The sequence below is a fragment of the Gopherus flavomarginatus genome, chromosome 3 (assembly GCF_025201925.1).
Source record: "Gopherus flavomarginatus isolate rGopFla2 chromosome 3, rGopFla2.mat.asm, whole genome shotgun sequence".
In the NCBI taxonomy this organism is placed as follows: domain Eukaryota; kingdom Metazoa; phylum Chordata; order Testudines; family Testudinidae; genus Gopherus; species Gopherus flavomarginatus.
The window spans coordinates 266,038,498-266,052,206 of NC_066619.1; the positions used below are offsets into that span (position 1 = coordinate 266,038,498).

Here is a 13,709-nt window from a genome sequence, read left to right on the forward strand (position 1 = left end):
CTGAACAGGGTACCTGAGTGGAGCAGGGCTGGGGAAAGGCTAGAGGAGCTGGGGAGCTCCAGCCTGGAAACTCCCTAGGCTGCAGGCCTTGATAAAGGCCGGAAAAGTACTGGGGTTGCAGAGGGGCAGCCCAGGGTAGGCAAAGGCAGCAGGTCCAAACCCTCCATGCCGATGATGAATGACTTGTACACTGCAGTCAGCCCCAGTGAGCAGGGGCTAGATGGTGACTGGCAGTTGCCGCAGACTGAGGCGAGGTGAGGGATAGAGGGTTGGAGGTTCCCCGGGGAGGGGAGACCCAGAGTTGTGAGGGCACTGCCAGGGGGCAGAACCCCTAGGCAAAGGGGCACCGAGGGCCCGGAGAGACACGGGGCCAGCGGGGCATCGGCCTGCAGAGGGTGCTCCGGAGGCTGGAAAAGCTAATTCCCTGGACAACCAGCAAGAGGCGCTGCAGGGTGAGTTGTCCCCGACCTTATAGTCCATTCATCCAGCCCATACTACTTTAACTTGCTGGCAAGAATACTGTGGGACACCGTATCAAAAGCTTTGCTAAAGTCAAGGAATAACACATCCACTGCTTTCCCCTCATCCACAGAGCCCGAGCCAGTTATCTCATCACAGAAGGTAATTAAGTTAGTCAGGCATGACTTGCCCTTGGTGAATCCATGCTGACTGTTCCTGATCAATTTTTTCTCATCTAATCGCTTCAGAATGGATTCCTTGAGGACCTGCTCCATGATTTTTCCAGGGATTTTGCTGGTCACCATCATTAAAGATGACCAGCAAAGGGAAAAGAAGTGAGGTTTTGCCCTTTTTATTTGTTCTTGATGCATAAAGGAATGGCAGTTTTTGGCTTGGTTTTTACATTTGAAGTGTCAAGTCGTGAATTCTCCACTCCTCAAGCAAAAAATGGAATACTGGGATGACACCAAAACTGGTAAGGAAGTGAAGACTGAACTAACAAGACAGTGGGTTTTTCTGAAAAAAATTTTTTTATAATCCCAAGTTGTAACACCTATTTAATTCAAACCTGGACACACTTGGAAAATAAACACCTTCCTTGAAAGATTCAACACCTTCTCCTCATTCAAATCCTTCCTAAATGCCACTACTTCTCTGATACTACAAGTAATATGCTACACCTCTACCCCGATACAACGCGACCCAATATAACACGAACTTGGATATAATACGGTAAAGCAGCGCTCCGAGGGGCTGGGACTGTGTGCTCCAGTGGATCAAAGCAAGTTCAATATAACGTGGTTTCACCTATAATGCAGTAAGTTTTTTGGCTCCCGAGGACAGCACTATATTGGGGTAGAGGTGTACTAATTTGCCCATTGCTCCAAGCTTCCTCACATTTTTTATAATCCACATATTCTGGATTTTCAATGTCCTCAGGGCAGACACTGCACATTGTGTACAGACCAGTCACACGATCAGCAATAAATCACACATACACCTATACCCATGAAAGGATGAAAAAACTACTACTAGGATTTCCACCATCAAAACTAGGGAAGACAATATTTCATTTTCCAATTTTTCATGCATTTAGACATTTTAAAGAAACTAAAAAGGACAGTTTTTAGTTTCCCAAATTTAAGACTAATTGCAAATTAAATTGTGAATGACAGCTGAAGTCAACTTTAGCTCTGTTCAGGCCCCTTTGTAGAATATGATTATGTGGCCATGCAAATGACAGGTAATTGCTCTTTTGTTTTTAAGATTCTGTACAGTTGTGGTCCAAAATGTAAGCATTCATTTAGAAAATATGTAGTCTTTCATTCTTATGGTTGACAAGGCTGCCTTCAAAATATGGCCCAAACATAAATCAAAGCCTAAACTAAAACCACAGAAACCCTGAAGCAACAGCACCAAGAGAGTGCAGAATATTAGAGTGTTGGGGGTGGAATCAAATGCTGCTGTTTCTCTCCCTCCCTTTCCTCACCTCTCCACCCATTGACCCATGGGGAGTGTATTAAAAGTCCAATAGCCCCACTCCTAGCAAAAAGAGCAGAATCCCAATGCTCCGAATGCTAGTAAACTGCAAAATTAGAAATCCACTTCAATGCAGCTAGCTCCTTCTGCTAATTTTTAAAGTCTTCTCTAAAAGGGAAATGCATCTTTGAAATTCATGGTAAGAACTGATAATTAGACTGAATATTCTGTTCATCTATTCCGAAGACTACCGGAATAAACATGAAGTATGGGATTAAAATATGCACAAGTAAAATGCAGTTAGGATACTACAATAGCCATAGTCCAACCCTTGGCTTGTTTAGCCTAACCAAAAGAAGACTGAGGGGAGAGATGATATTGCTCTCTATAAATACATCAGAGAGATAAAAAACAGGGAGGAAGAAGAGTTATTTAAGTTAAGCCTCAAGGTGGACACAAGAACAAATGACCATCCAAAAATTTAGGCTCAAGATTAGGTGAAGGTTTCTAACCATCAGAGGAGTGAAGTTCTGGAATAGCCTTTCAAGGGAAACAACGGGGGCAAAAAACCTAATTGGCTTCAAGAATGACCTTGATAAGCTTATGGAGGGGCAGGTGTGATGGGACTGCCTACAATGGCATGTGGCCCACTGGTAACTTCCAGTAGAAAAATTCCTCAATGGCTCGAGTTGGGACACTAGATGGGGAGATCTGTGAGTTACTACAGAGAATTCTTTCCCAGGTATCTGCCTGGTGGGTCCTGCCCACATGCTCAGGGTAATATCTGGGGTAAAAAAGGAATTCTCCCCCAGGACAGATTGGCAGAGACCCTGTGGGGTGGAGGGGTTCCCTTCCTCTGCAGTATGGGACCTGGGTCACTTGCAGCTTTAACCTAGAGTAAATGCTGAAGTCTCTGTAAATTGAAGTCTTTAAGCATGATTTGAGGCCTTTAGTAACTCAGCCAGAGGTCAGGGGTCTATTTCAGGAGTGGGTGGGTAAGGTTCTGATATCCTGCACATTAGAGGATCACGATGGTCCCTTCTGACCTCAGAGCCTGCTACATGCAGCTACATGTAAATTATAATATCAGCTCTCATTTCATGATCATCTAAACAGGCAGGATCTGACATTAAGCAAAGACACAAGATGTGCAAAACGTGTTTTATCAAATGAAGATTATATTAATTAATTGTAGACAGTTTAATGTTTTTTTAATTTAAGGACTGTTTAATCTATAATCATTATTAGTAAAATATAAACTTATTTTACTGAAGACTTACTGCTATATTCAAAATATTTAAACCAAACATGGAAAACAAAGATTACACCTTTATTAGTACATAGTGTAACATGTTCACTTATTTGTTGCATAGTAAGCTGGCTTCCAGATGCATATAGAAATAGATTCTACTTTCTCAATATTATCTCTTCCTTTATCTTTCCTAAAATGAGTCTTATACAGACCTACCACTGTAGCTCCCAAGCATCCATTCCATTCAGCAACATCACAGATTATCACACTGAGATCAAGAATAGTTTATTTATTTTAACACAAAAAATAACCAATTAGAGGGAAAAAAGAGCATATTTGAAACAGTGTAAATTAGGTGCTATAGTGGCCCTAATTGATGTAGTGGCAACACATGCTTGTTGAATCCCCGTTCTACTTCTAAACTGTTTATCTCAGGAAAGGTATTTTTCTCCCCTATACCTCCTTCTCTACCCCAAAGCCTATACTGGAATTTGTTAGCACAGACCTCTGTTCCCACACAGAGTACCACAGAAGCCAATGGGATTGTGCAGTGGCACAGCAGGAGACAGAACTAGTGAATCCTGATATAGGGTGTCTAAAATGACTCCATTACTGCTGTCAAGTTTCTTTAGAAAAACTACATGAGTATGACTGAACATGAAGTACGTTATCATGGTCAAACTGCACACAATGTCTAAGGGTGATAGCTCAAACTAACATTTCAACATAAACCTCCAGTGATGGAGAAAAAAATCAAAATGATAGCTAATAATCATAAGTGAGCAGTGTTAGTCATCACAGACCAGATCAGAGCACAAGTGATATTTTAAAACATGCAAGACATACACATGCATTAGTGAAGGAATGCAACAGTTAGAAAGATCAAAAAGCATAATTTTCCAATTTAATTGTCTGTTAACTGTTGTGCCTGTTTCATTCCAAGTCAAATATTGTTGTTAAAAAAGGTAACCGGACCCTGTTCAGTGAAAGCTGCATCAACAATGATCAAAATAATTCTGCCAACAAAGCAAAGAAAAAAATTGCAATAATATTCTGCTTTTTTAATTACTTCACTATATCTTGGTAGTAGCATCAAACTCTTACAAAAATTAGATTTATGCTCTTTAATCTCAGTTGCAAAGAGGAACACATTAGTGAATAGAAATCAAAATTTAGCAAGACAAACGAAGTGAAAAATCAGAAAAGCATGTGATTAAGCAACTGTGATTCTGAAGATAGTCACCTTTTAGTTTTCTTGACAGACAAGGGCTGCATGAAGACCCCCCTGTAGCTGCAAATCACGGAAAAGAACAGCTGCTGAAATTAAGAAGGAATTCTAATAGCCTCATAAGGCCATTAGATAAAGTTTAGAAATTAAATAGAAAATGTGTTTCTTTTAAGGTTTCAAATCCTTGTCATGTACAGTATCTCTAAAATGTTGTACTCAGTCACTTCTTTGCACTCCAGGAAAATAAATTCAACTGAACTATTTTACTTTTAAAAATATACAATTCATTTGTCATTGAAATATCAGGGGGTTTTTTGTTGTTTTTTTTTTCGGCCTGGCTAATGAATTATCATCTATTATCAGAAAACTTGTAAATCAGAGAGATTGGAAAGTTCATTCTTCTCTCTAATATAGAAAATGAGTCCACCATAAAATTGAAGTTTTTTTTAAAAATCCAATGTGGGGCTAACATTTTCTTTTCTGGAAATTAAAAAGTTAAGACAATATTTCATTTATAAGAACACGTACTTCATAGACAAGAGCATCAAAACCTAAAGAAACAAAATTATAAACAAGCTTAATAGTTGCACTGAGAATTTGTGCTTATTGTTGGTAGTAAACTAGACAATTGGCAAGGAGCTTTCATATAGTTAATGTACATTTTTATTAGATTGGCTTTCTATGCATCACAGCAGCCTGGACAAAAGATTGGTAAGAAGGGTATTAATTTTCTCAAAGTTATCAATTAGAATGGTGGTCTTACAACTTTTGGTTAAACAAAAAGGAGATAAGTACAAAACATAAGACTGTACTAAGATGTGTATATTAAGAACATTATCCCTAATGCCAATCTTTACCAATTTCCTCTACACGCATAAAGAATCTGCACACTTACTTCTGAACAAGCCTGAAGTTTCCACACACCATTTTTTAACACTAATCTTTTATCATTCTGGCTAACTAATGAATTTAAAGAGCCTGCAATATGTGTTGATCTCTCAGCTAAAACACCAAAAATATTGCTTACCTATAAACTCCACTATGCTTCCACTGCGGCTTCTGCTGATAGACTCGTCTTTGGATACACTGACCTGTGTAATGCCTCCTGAAGTGGTCAGGGCATGAAGAAGATCAGGCGGTGGTGTTCTAAAAAGTTGCTGTAATAGTTCTAAAGCTCCAGTCACAACATTGTGGTCCTGGTGCTGAGTGTAATGCAAAGTCAATTCATAGACCTAGAAATCAAAGAAACCTTACTAGTAAATATTTATAACTATCTATCTCCTTTTCTAAATAGGCTCCTACACCACTCTTGCAGCCAGAGGTTCTAAGCAACTTCCAGCAGTGCATTAAGTGACGTGACTAACATCTGTCACATGTAGTTTGTTTGATCTCATCCTCTTCCCACAGAGAAAATTGTGTGTGCAATGTGTTTTGTTTTGGTAGGGTTTTTATTTTTAAAAAGGTACACATTGCTATATTAGAGAAGGCAAGTCAAATAAGTGTATTTTGCACTTGACCATCACAAACCTTGCCAGCTTCTGCTTCCTCAGCTCCTTAGAATTACTAATTCATAATATTGCCATTGCACTTTGCTTTGTAGTAATATTCATATTTTGCTAGTCAATGGGCAAGCACATAATCAAATAAAATAATATTGACAAAAATAAACTGTAAATGGCTCCCAACTCAGAACTAAAATAGTTGACAATAAATATGAGAAATCCATTATACTGTACATTACAAGGAGGTTTGCTGGCTCGTAAGCCAATTAGTACTTTGAAAGAGTTACCATTCAGCTCTCACCTGTATAAGCTGATCTGGAGAAGGTGAAATCTCTGTTTCTTTTCGTGTTACACCAAAACTGCCTTTCAGACTGGTATCCTTTACTTGCTGCTGCAGTAACGGTATTAGATACCTTAGTGTGAGCAGTACTCCAAGAATTAAAAGAGTAGGATGTTCATCTTCCACAGGAACCAACAAACCTGCAAAAAAGTTATGACTCTTATCTTATTGGTAGTACAAGTACTATACATTAACTCAAGACATCATCAGTTCTTTTACTTATCCAATAAAAACAAAAAAAACCCACACACCTATGTCAGAAGTGTCACTAAAAAAGCAAGAGTAGTGGAGAACAAAAAAGCTTACTAACGTGCTATGTAATTGTCCTTCAAGATGTGTGGCACATGTCCATTCCACTTCAGAGGAATGTGTGCACCCAAGTCAGACATTCTTCCCTTGGTGCAGGGCCGGTGCTTGCATTTAGGCGGCTTAGGCAATCGCCTAGGGCACCAGCATTATTAGGGGGCGGAATTTTGCCGGAGGGGGCGACAGGCGGCTCCAGTGGAGCTGCCACAGTGGTGCCTGCGGAGGGTCCGCTGGTCCGGTGGAGCTGCAGCAGTCGTGCCTGCGGACGGTCAGCTGCTCGCATGACTGCGGCAGCTCCACCCGAGCCGAGGAAGCAGCTGACCATCCGCAGGTAGGACTGCAGAGCCGGGGGACCAGCGCGTGGGGTGGCGAAATGGCCATGTGCCTAGGGCGCTCAAACCCCTAGCGCCGGTCCTGCCTTGGTGGTACCCTGGGGGCAGCACAGGCAGCATCTGCTGTCTTGTGCTGCTGCACCATGGTATAAAGGTCAGAGTTATACCAGACCCCGCTCAGTTTCTTAGTACCAGATTCCATACAGAGGAAGGAGAGCAGACCATGGAATGGACATGTGAAACATCTTTAAGAACAACAGTTACAGAAAAGGTTAGTAACCATTTTTTCTTCAAGTGATTGCACATGTCCATTCCACTTCAGGTGAATCACAAGCAGTTCAAACTGGAGGTGGGATTCAGAATCTACCTGAACAAGGACTGAAGAGCTATTTGTCCAAACTTGCTATATCTCTGGAAAGCTAAGATACAGCATAGTAAGTAGTAGAAGTATATACCAAGGACCAAGCTGCAGCTCTGCAAAATGTCTGGGATGAGTATTTGAGCCCCGTTCACATCCACAAAAAAGCTGTGCAAGCTGCATGACACCTTGCACAGCTACCACCTGGCTAGGGGAGGTATATTGATAGCATAGGCATATGCAGGATAAAAATCCTGGATGAAATCTTCTACATTGAGACTGGAAGACTTTTCATCCTGTCTGCAACTGTGATGAACAGCTGGAATGACAACATAAAAGATCTAGTCCTGTCCAAGTAAAAGGCAATGGCCCTTCTACATCCAAGGTATGGAGCCTCTCCTCCTCTTTATGAACACTGGTAATAATATGCCCTGTCTGAGGTGGAATTTTGATACTACCTTTGTCAGGAATTTGAGGCACAGACACAAATATATACAAAACATAAGGAGGATCAGCTCCCAATACTCATAACTCCAGACTCCTCTCGCAGAGGGAACAGCTATCAAAAATGCTACTTCCTTGGAGAGATGCAGCAAAGAGCAGGCAGCAACCAGTTCAAAGGGCAATCCCATCTCACTTTCTGGCACCAGATTTAAGAGCCAGAGAGGAAAGTGATCTATGACATGGGGATATAACCTGTCCAGACACTTAAGAATCTGACATCGGACCAGAAAATACCAAGCAGCCCACAATTGGAGGGGGAAAGCAAAGATAGTTCCATTAGGGTTTACCTGGCAGCTTGTGGTTTTGGTAGAACAAGTAATCCAAAATATGTTGAGAGAAGCTAGGATTGGCAAAACACCCTTCTGTTTTGACCATAAGGATAATCATTTTCACTTTAACAGGTAAGTATATCTAGTAGGTAGCTTTCTGATATTCTAGAGAATTTTTTGTACATTTCCTGAAACACTCTGTTTCCTGAGGCACTGAACATGGAGCATCCAGGGCGTGAGATGGAGAGCAGCCAGGTTGGGATGTAGTAGGTTGGGATCATGGGAGATCAAGTCCAGTTCTGAAGGTAGTACCAAAGAAGCCCTGCCAAGAGACTCAGGAAACTGGAGAACCAATGCTGGCGTGGCCACACCAGGGCTATGAGGATCATATGAGCATGATCCTGCTTGAGCAACACCCTGGGAAGAAGCAGAATGGGAAGGCAGGTATACATTACATTGCCATTCCAAGACTGTAGGAAAGCATCTGTCAGAGATCCCTGACTGTGCGCTACCCTGCAACAACAAACCTACTACATTCTGTTAGGAAGAGTAGCAAATAGGTTGATGTGTGAGACCTCTCAGGTTTGAAAAATTAATCTCACCATATCCAGCTTGAGAGACTGCTTGTGAGCTCTGTTGAACAATCTACTTACTGAACTCCCAAGAGGCTGAGGTGTATTGCATTGGCAATACAAAACTCTTAGCTATATCGCCTCTTTACAGAGGCAATCTGATCTGAAACCTCCTTGCCCATTCACATAGAATACTGCCACAGCGTTGTCCGTGAGGACTTGTTGATCTTTTCTCCTTCACATGAAGGGAGAGGATCTACAAGCCAGATGAATATCCCACAATTCCTTTATGTTTATGTGGAGGGTCAGATCTTGCTGAGAACACACAGTTTGAGTTGGTAGGTTTACTAGGTGAGCTCCACAACCTACAGAGGAAGTATCTGTAACCAGAGTCAATATGGTTAAAGGAGGGTGAAGGAAATTCCCATTATATACGTTGGCCAGATCCATTCACCACCAGTCCAGTGAGGCCAGTACTTGAATCGGCATGTCCAACGGGTCACGAGGGAGGAGTAAACCAACTTGAACCAGCCCTGCAACTTTTTGAGACAAAGCCTGGCATGCCGAATCACACACATGCAGGAGGCCATGTGTCCCTGTAGTCTGGGGAAATTTCTTAATGTTGTAAGTGGATGGTCTTTCAGAACTATGGAAATGTTTAACACTGTCTGGAATCTGGCTTCAGGCAGAAATACCCTGGCTATTATACAATTCAGAATCATCCCTATACATTTTATTCTCTTATTTATTTATACTGATTTGTCCTCATTGATCAACAGATCCAGAACACTGAAAAGGGACAGATATAGAATAGAATGACTTCTGTTTGGAGCTTGGATAGACCTCATATCAGCCAATTGTCCAGGGACGGAAATATTTGCATCCCTGCTTTCATTAGGAATGCAGCTATGGCAGTGGCTCAAAACATTTTTACTGGTGACCCCTTTCACGTAGCAAGCCTCTGAATGCAACACCCCTTATAAACTAAAAACATTTTTTATATATTTAACACTATTATAAATGCTGGAGGCAAAGTGGGGTTTGGGGTGGAGGTTGACAGCTTGTGATCCCCCATGTAATAACCCTGCAATGCCCTAAGGGGTCCTGACTCCTAGTCTGAAAATCCCTGAGCTATGGCCACCATGCATTTTGCAGACACACAGACACCCTGAAGGATAGGACCATAAACTGATAATGTTGCTGACCAGAAATCTTAGGAATCTTCTATGGGTTTGATGAATAGCGACATGAAAATATGCATCCTTCATGTCAAGAGCAGAGTACCAGTTGCCTGGATCCTTGGAGGAGATGACAGAGGCCAGAGTGATCATGTGAAACCTTATTTTCTTTATATATTAATTCAAATGTTGCAAGTCTAGGAAGGGTAAGAGACCTCATCTTCTCTTTGGAATCAGATATAACATGAACAGAAACCCTTCACTAGGTGGAGAGAGTGAACCTCTTTTATAGTTCTCAAATGGAGAAGAGACTGCACTTCTTGGAGAAGGACATCCTCACGAGAGTGGTCCCTGAAGACAGATGGGAAAGGGGATTAAAAGAGGGGGACAGACAAACTGCAGTGTGTGTCCTGTTCCACAGTACTTTGGACCCATTGGTCTGTAGTAAGATGGGACCAAGCATACAGGAAGTGAGAAAACCTATTGGAAAAAAATGAGGAGGGAGAAATCTGGTACATTGTGATCTGGTACTCTGTCCTCGACAAGATAGTCAAACAGACGTCTACGGATTTCCCAACTATCTTGAAGAACCTGCCGAAGAAGAAAACTGACGAGGAAGTGGTCTTCTCCTGTGTTTTTGACTCTGTTTTCTAGATTGGTCAGGCTGCCTCAATGGGAAAGGAAGGGATCTCTGCTGGCGGAATTGTTTTCTTTTAGGAAAAAGCAAAAAAATTCCCAATGATTACAACATGGCCCTCAAATCTTGGAGAATGTGGAGTGTCTCATTAGTCTTCTGCAAGAACAGCATAAGGACCCTCAAAAGGGAGATCCTAGATCGTCTGCTGGGCTCCTGTGATAGACCAAAGGACTGAAGCCATCTACACCTGTGCATAGATACTGCAGATTCCAGGGACCTGGCCACCAAATCTGCCCCACCTAACGATGCTTGCAGAGAGCTGTGAGCCAACAGCTTCCCCTTGTCTGGCAGTGTATGGCATCCTCTGGCAACTTGTCTGAGATCTTCAGCTTACTGTCCCAGAGGAAGAGGTCATATCTGGCCAACAAGGTTTGTTAGTTAACTATACAAAATTGAAGACCAGATGTGGAATAGATTTTTCTACCAAAAAGCCTAATTTCTTTGTATTCTTGTCCTTTGGGGTAGAAAAGGGTTTACCCTGATGGCACTCTTTCATTTGCTGCTGTGACAACTAAGGAAGGATAGTTATAAAAACATTCATAGCCTTGAGAAGGGACATCTTTTCTTGGTTCTCTTGGCTGTTGAAGGCAGAGGGTGACAGTTGCCACAAGGATTTTGCAGATTTAGTCTGGCCTTGCTGATAGGCAGAAGGCTCTGCCAAACTCGAATGTCTACCAGCCTGCAAGAATTATCTTGGACCACCTCAAGAGGAATATCAAGAGGTAGCTACTCTCCTTAAAAGGATCACGGTAAGTCTTACAGTCATTTTGGACAGGTTAGGAATCCCAGAGTACAAAAGTCTCACTTGGTGATGAGGAGGATGACTGCAGAGGAGACTGAGGCCGATCCTCCTGTAGCGCAATGGGTGGAGGTTCCAATGCCTGCAGGCCTGAGAGTCTTCTGTGGTACCAACAATAACCTCCTGGGCCTCCTCATGGGCCCTTGCATGTCCTCTGCTAGGAGATCTGGTGATGACCTTGAGAGGATCCGGAAGTGGGAGGCATGCCCCACGGGTTCCAGGAGCCATGACAGAAGCAAGAGTCTTTGTCTCTAAACATTTAGTGGATAATAACTGAACTCCCTTGTCAAGTATCAGAAGGGTAGCCGCATTAGTCTGGATCTGTAAAAGAAGCAAAGAGTCCTGTGGCACCTTATAGACTAACAGACGTATTGGAGCATGTGCTTTCGTGGGTGAATACCCACTTTGTCAGATGCATGAAGTGGGTATTCACCCACGAAAGCTCATGCTCCAATACGTCTGTTAGTTTACAAGGTGCCACAGGACTCTTTGCTGCTTGAACTCCCTTCATGAAGGAGAAGGGGAGTGCCTCCTTTTCAAGGAGCAGAAGAGCCTCTCTCATACTCCAAGGAGGATGGTTCTGAGGTTCAAGAGCTTCTCTCCAGAGACATACCACTATAAGGAATGATATGCTAGGTTTACCCCTAGAGTGCACGGGTCAAGCAAGTGCTGGATGCTCTGATGATCCAGCCCTGCCCCATATCAAGAGTTCATCACAACTCTGAGTTAAGTCCGTAGCCATGGCCTAAGGATCCACATTGGTATCGGCCGGCTTCACTCTGATACCATCAGTGAGTCCAGTGCCAAGAGTACATCTTGTGGCACGACACAGGCCTCCAGCATCATTGCTGCCGAGATTTTCCTGGTGCTTCTGTTGCTGAATGAAGTAGTCAGTACCATAGCAGACATCAGTCTCAACAGCCCAGGCACTGGCGTGGAACTGATGACCCCAATTAGAAAAAGGTCAGTACTGTAGAGGGACTCTTCCTGTAGCAGACCCTGACTTGCCCTCCTCAATGCTTACTGATGGACAGTACCGGGGACCTCAAAGTCTCTGCTCAAAGTACCGCTTCTAAAGTAACTACACAATGTCATGTTACGGGTGGGGGCAGCCACAGAATGCCTTCTAATTTTTAGAAGAGAGTAAAAAATCCACGTATCTAAAATTGTGGAAGCATTTTATTAACTCAAGACTTAGTTCTTCAAGGATAGAAAGGTAAAGAAGTGCCCTTAAAGCAGGGATGGCCAAGAGGATCTTCAAGGCTGGCTTTTAAAGAAGGAAAAATGGACATGAAGGATACTCCAGAAAATGTAGGTATCCACAAAGAGAAGCAATTAGAAAGTCAAACAGATATCCTCAGGGGAAAGAACCAAGACCCTTCACACCAAAGACAAAACCCTACTGCACACAACCGTGGTTTCACACACGGTTTGTAAGCCTTCTCAGATCCCAAAACGACCCCTCCCAATGCCCCAACTGCAAGCTCCCCTTCTTTGCCTATTATCTTTCAACATTAAGTAATAGTCACTTGACACCTGCCCTGGGCAGTGTCCATCTTGCCAAGCCTAAACACTAAAATAATCGTAACATTGATTTGACTTCAGTTTGTTTTTGTTTTTTTTAACTCTTTTGATAAAAAATTTAAGATTTGGCAATGAAATAATTGTATTTTTTTTCTTTTAGCAATAAATCCACATGCTTATTCCATTAACAGAACTAGAATTAGAAGGACATTTTCACAGTTGACAGACTAATGAAACTGTTGATCCTTCAAGCACACTGGGAGTTCTGATTTACTGGATTATTCCAACTTTTCTTTTTTCATTATATACACGTTTTAAGTCACAATGCTCTCTCATTTTATTTTGTGGACTATGCTTTTTCATTAATCTATGCTTCTAGATTATCTATCCAAAGTTCTGATATAGCATTTATCTGATTTGGGAAGAGGTGTCGAGTACCACAGAAATATGGCATTATATTATTATATATCTGTAAAAGTCCCCCTGACAAAAGGCAAAAATGGGCCATACTTAATTTTTTCATTATGTTGATTAAATGTGCCACAATATCATAAAGCAGTGGTTCTCAACCTTTCAAGATTACTGTACCCCTTTCAGGAGTTTCATTTGTCTTGCGTACTGAAAACTACCTGCTTACAAAATCAGAAATAGAAATATAAGAAGTGTCAAAGCATACTAGTACTGAAAAATTGCTTAATTTCTCATTTTATCACATAATTATAAAGTAAATTGATTAGAATATAAATATTGTACTTGCATTTCAGTGCATAGTATATAGAGCACAGTATAAACAAGTCATTGTCTGTATGAAATTTTAGTTTGTACTGACTTCATTAGTGCTTTATAGGTAGCCTGTTGTAAAACTAGGTAACTGTCTAAATGAGTTGATGTAGCCCCTAGAAGACATCTG

The 13,709-nt window shown here is 41.7% G+C and overlaps 1 protein-coding gene across 8 annotated transcripts in view; it reads right to left on the reverse strand.

Moving 5' to 3' along the window:
- The window catches only part of HTT (huntingtin), a 232,497-nt gene that overhangs the window by 194,289 nt on the left and 24,499 nt on the right, over window positions 1-13,709 (reverse strand). For 7 of the 8 annotated variants that reach the window (XR_007773556.1, XR_007773557.1, XM_050947252.1 and 4 more), the window contains exons 8-10: window positions 6,222-6,400; window positions 5,446-5,650; window positions 4,434-4,481 (exon numbers count right to left, since the gene is read on the reverse strand). Coding sequence is in view for 6 of the 8 variants with exons in the window: in XM_050947252.1 (XP_050803209.1) it covers window positions 4,434-4,481; window positions 5,446-5,650; window positions 6,222-6,400 (432 nt within the window). In the remaining 2 variants the exon portion in view is untranslated. The remainder of the gene's footprint in view (window positions 1-4,433; window positions 4,482-5,445; window positions 5,651-6,221; window positions 6,401-13,709) is intronic. The other variant, XM_050947253.1, reaches the window with a different exon arrangement.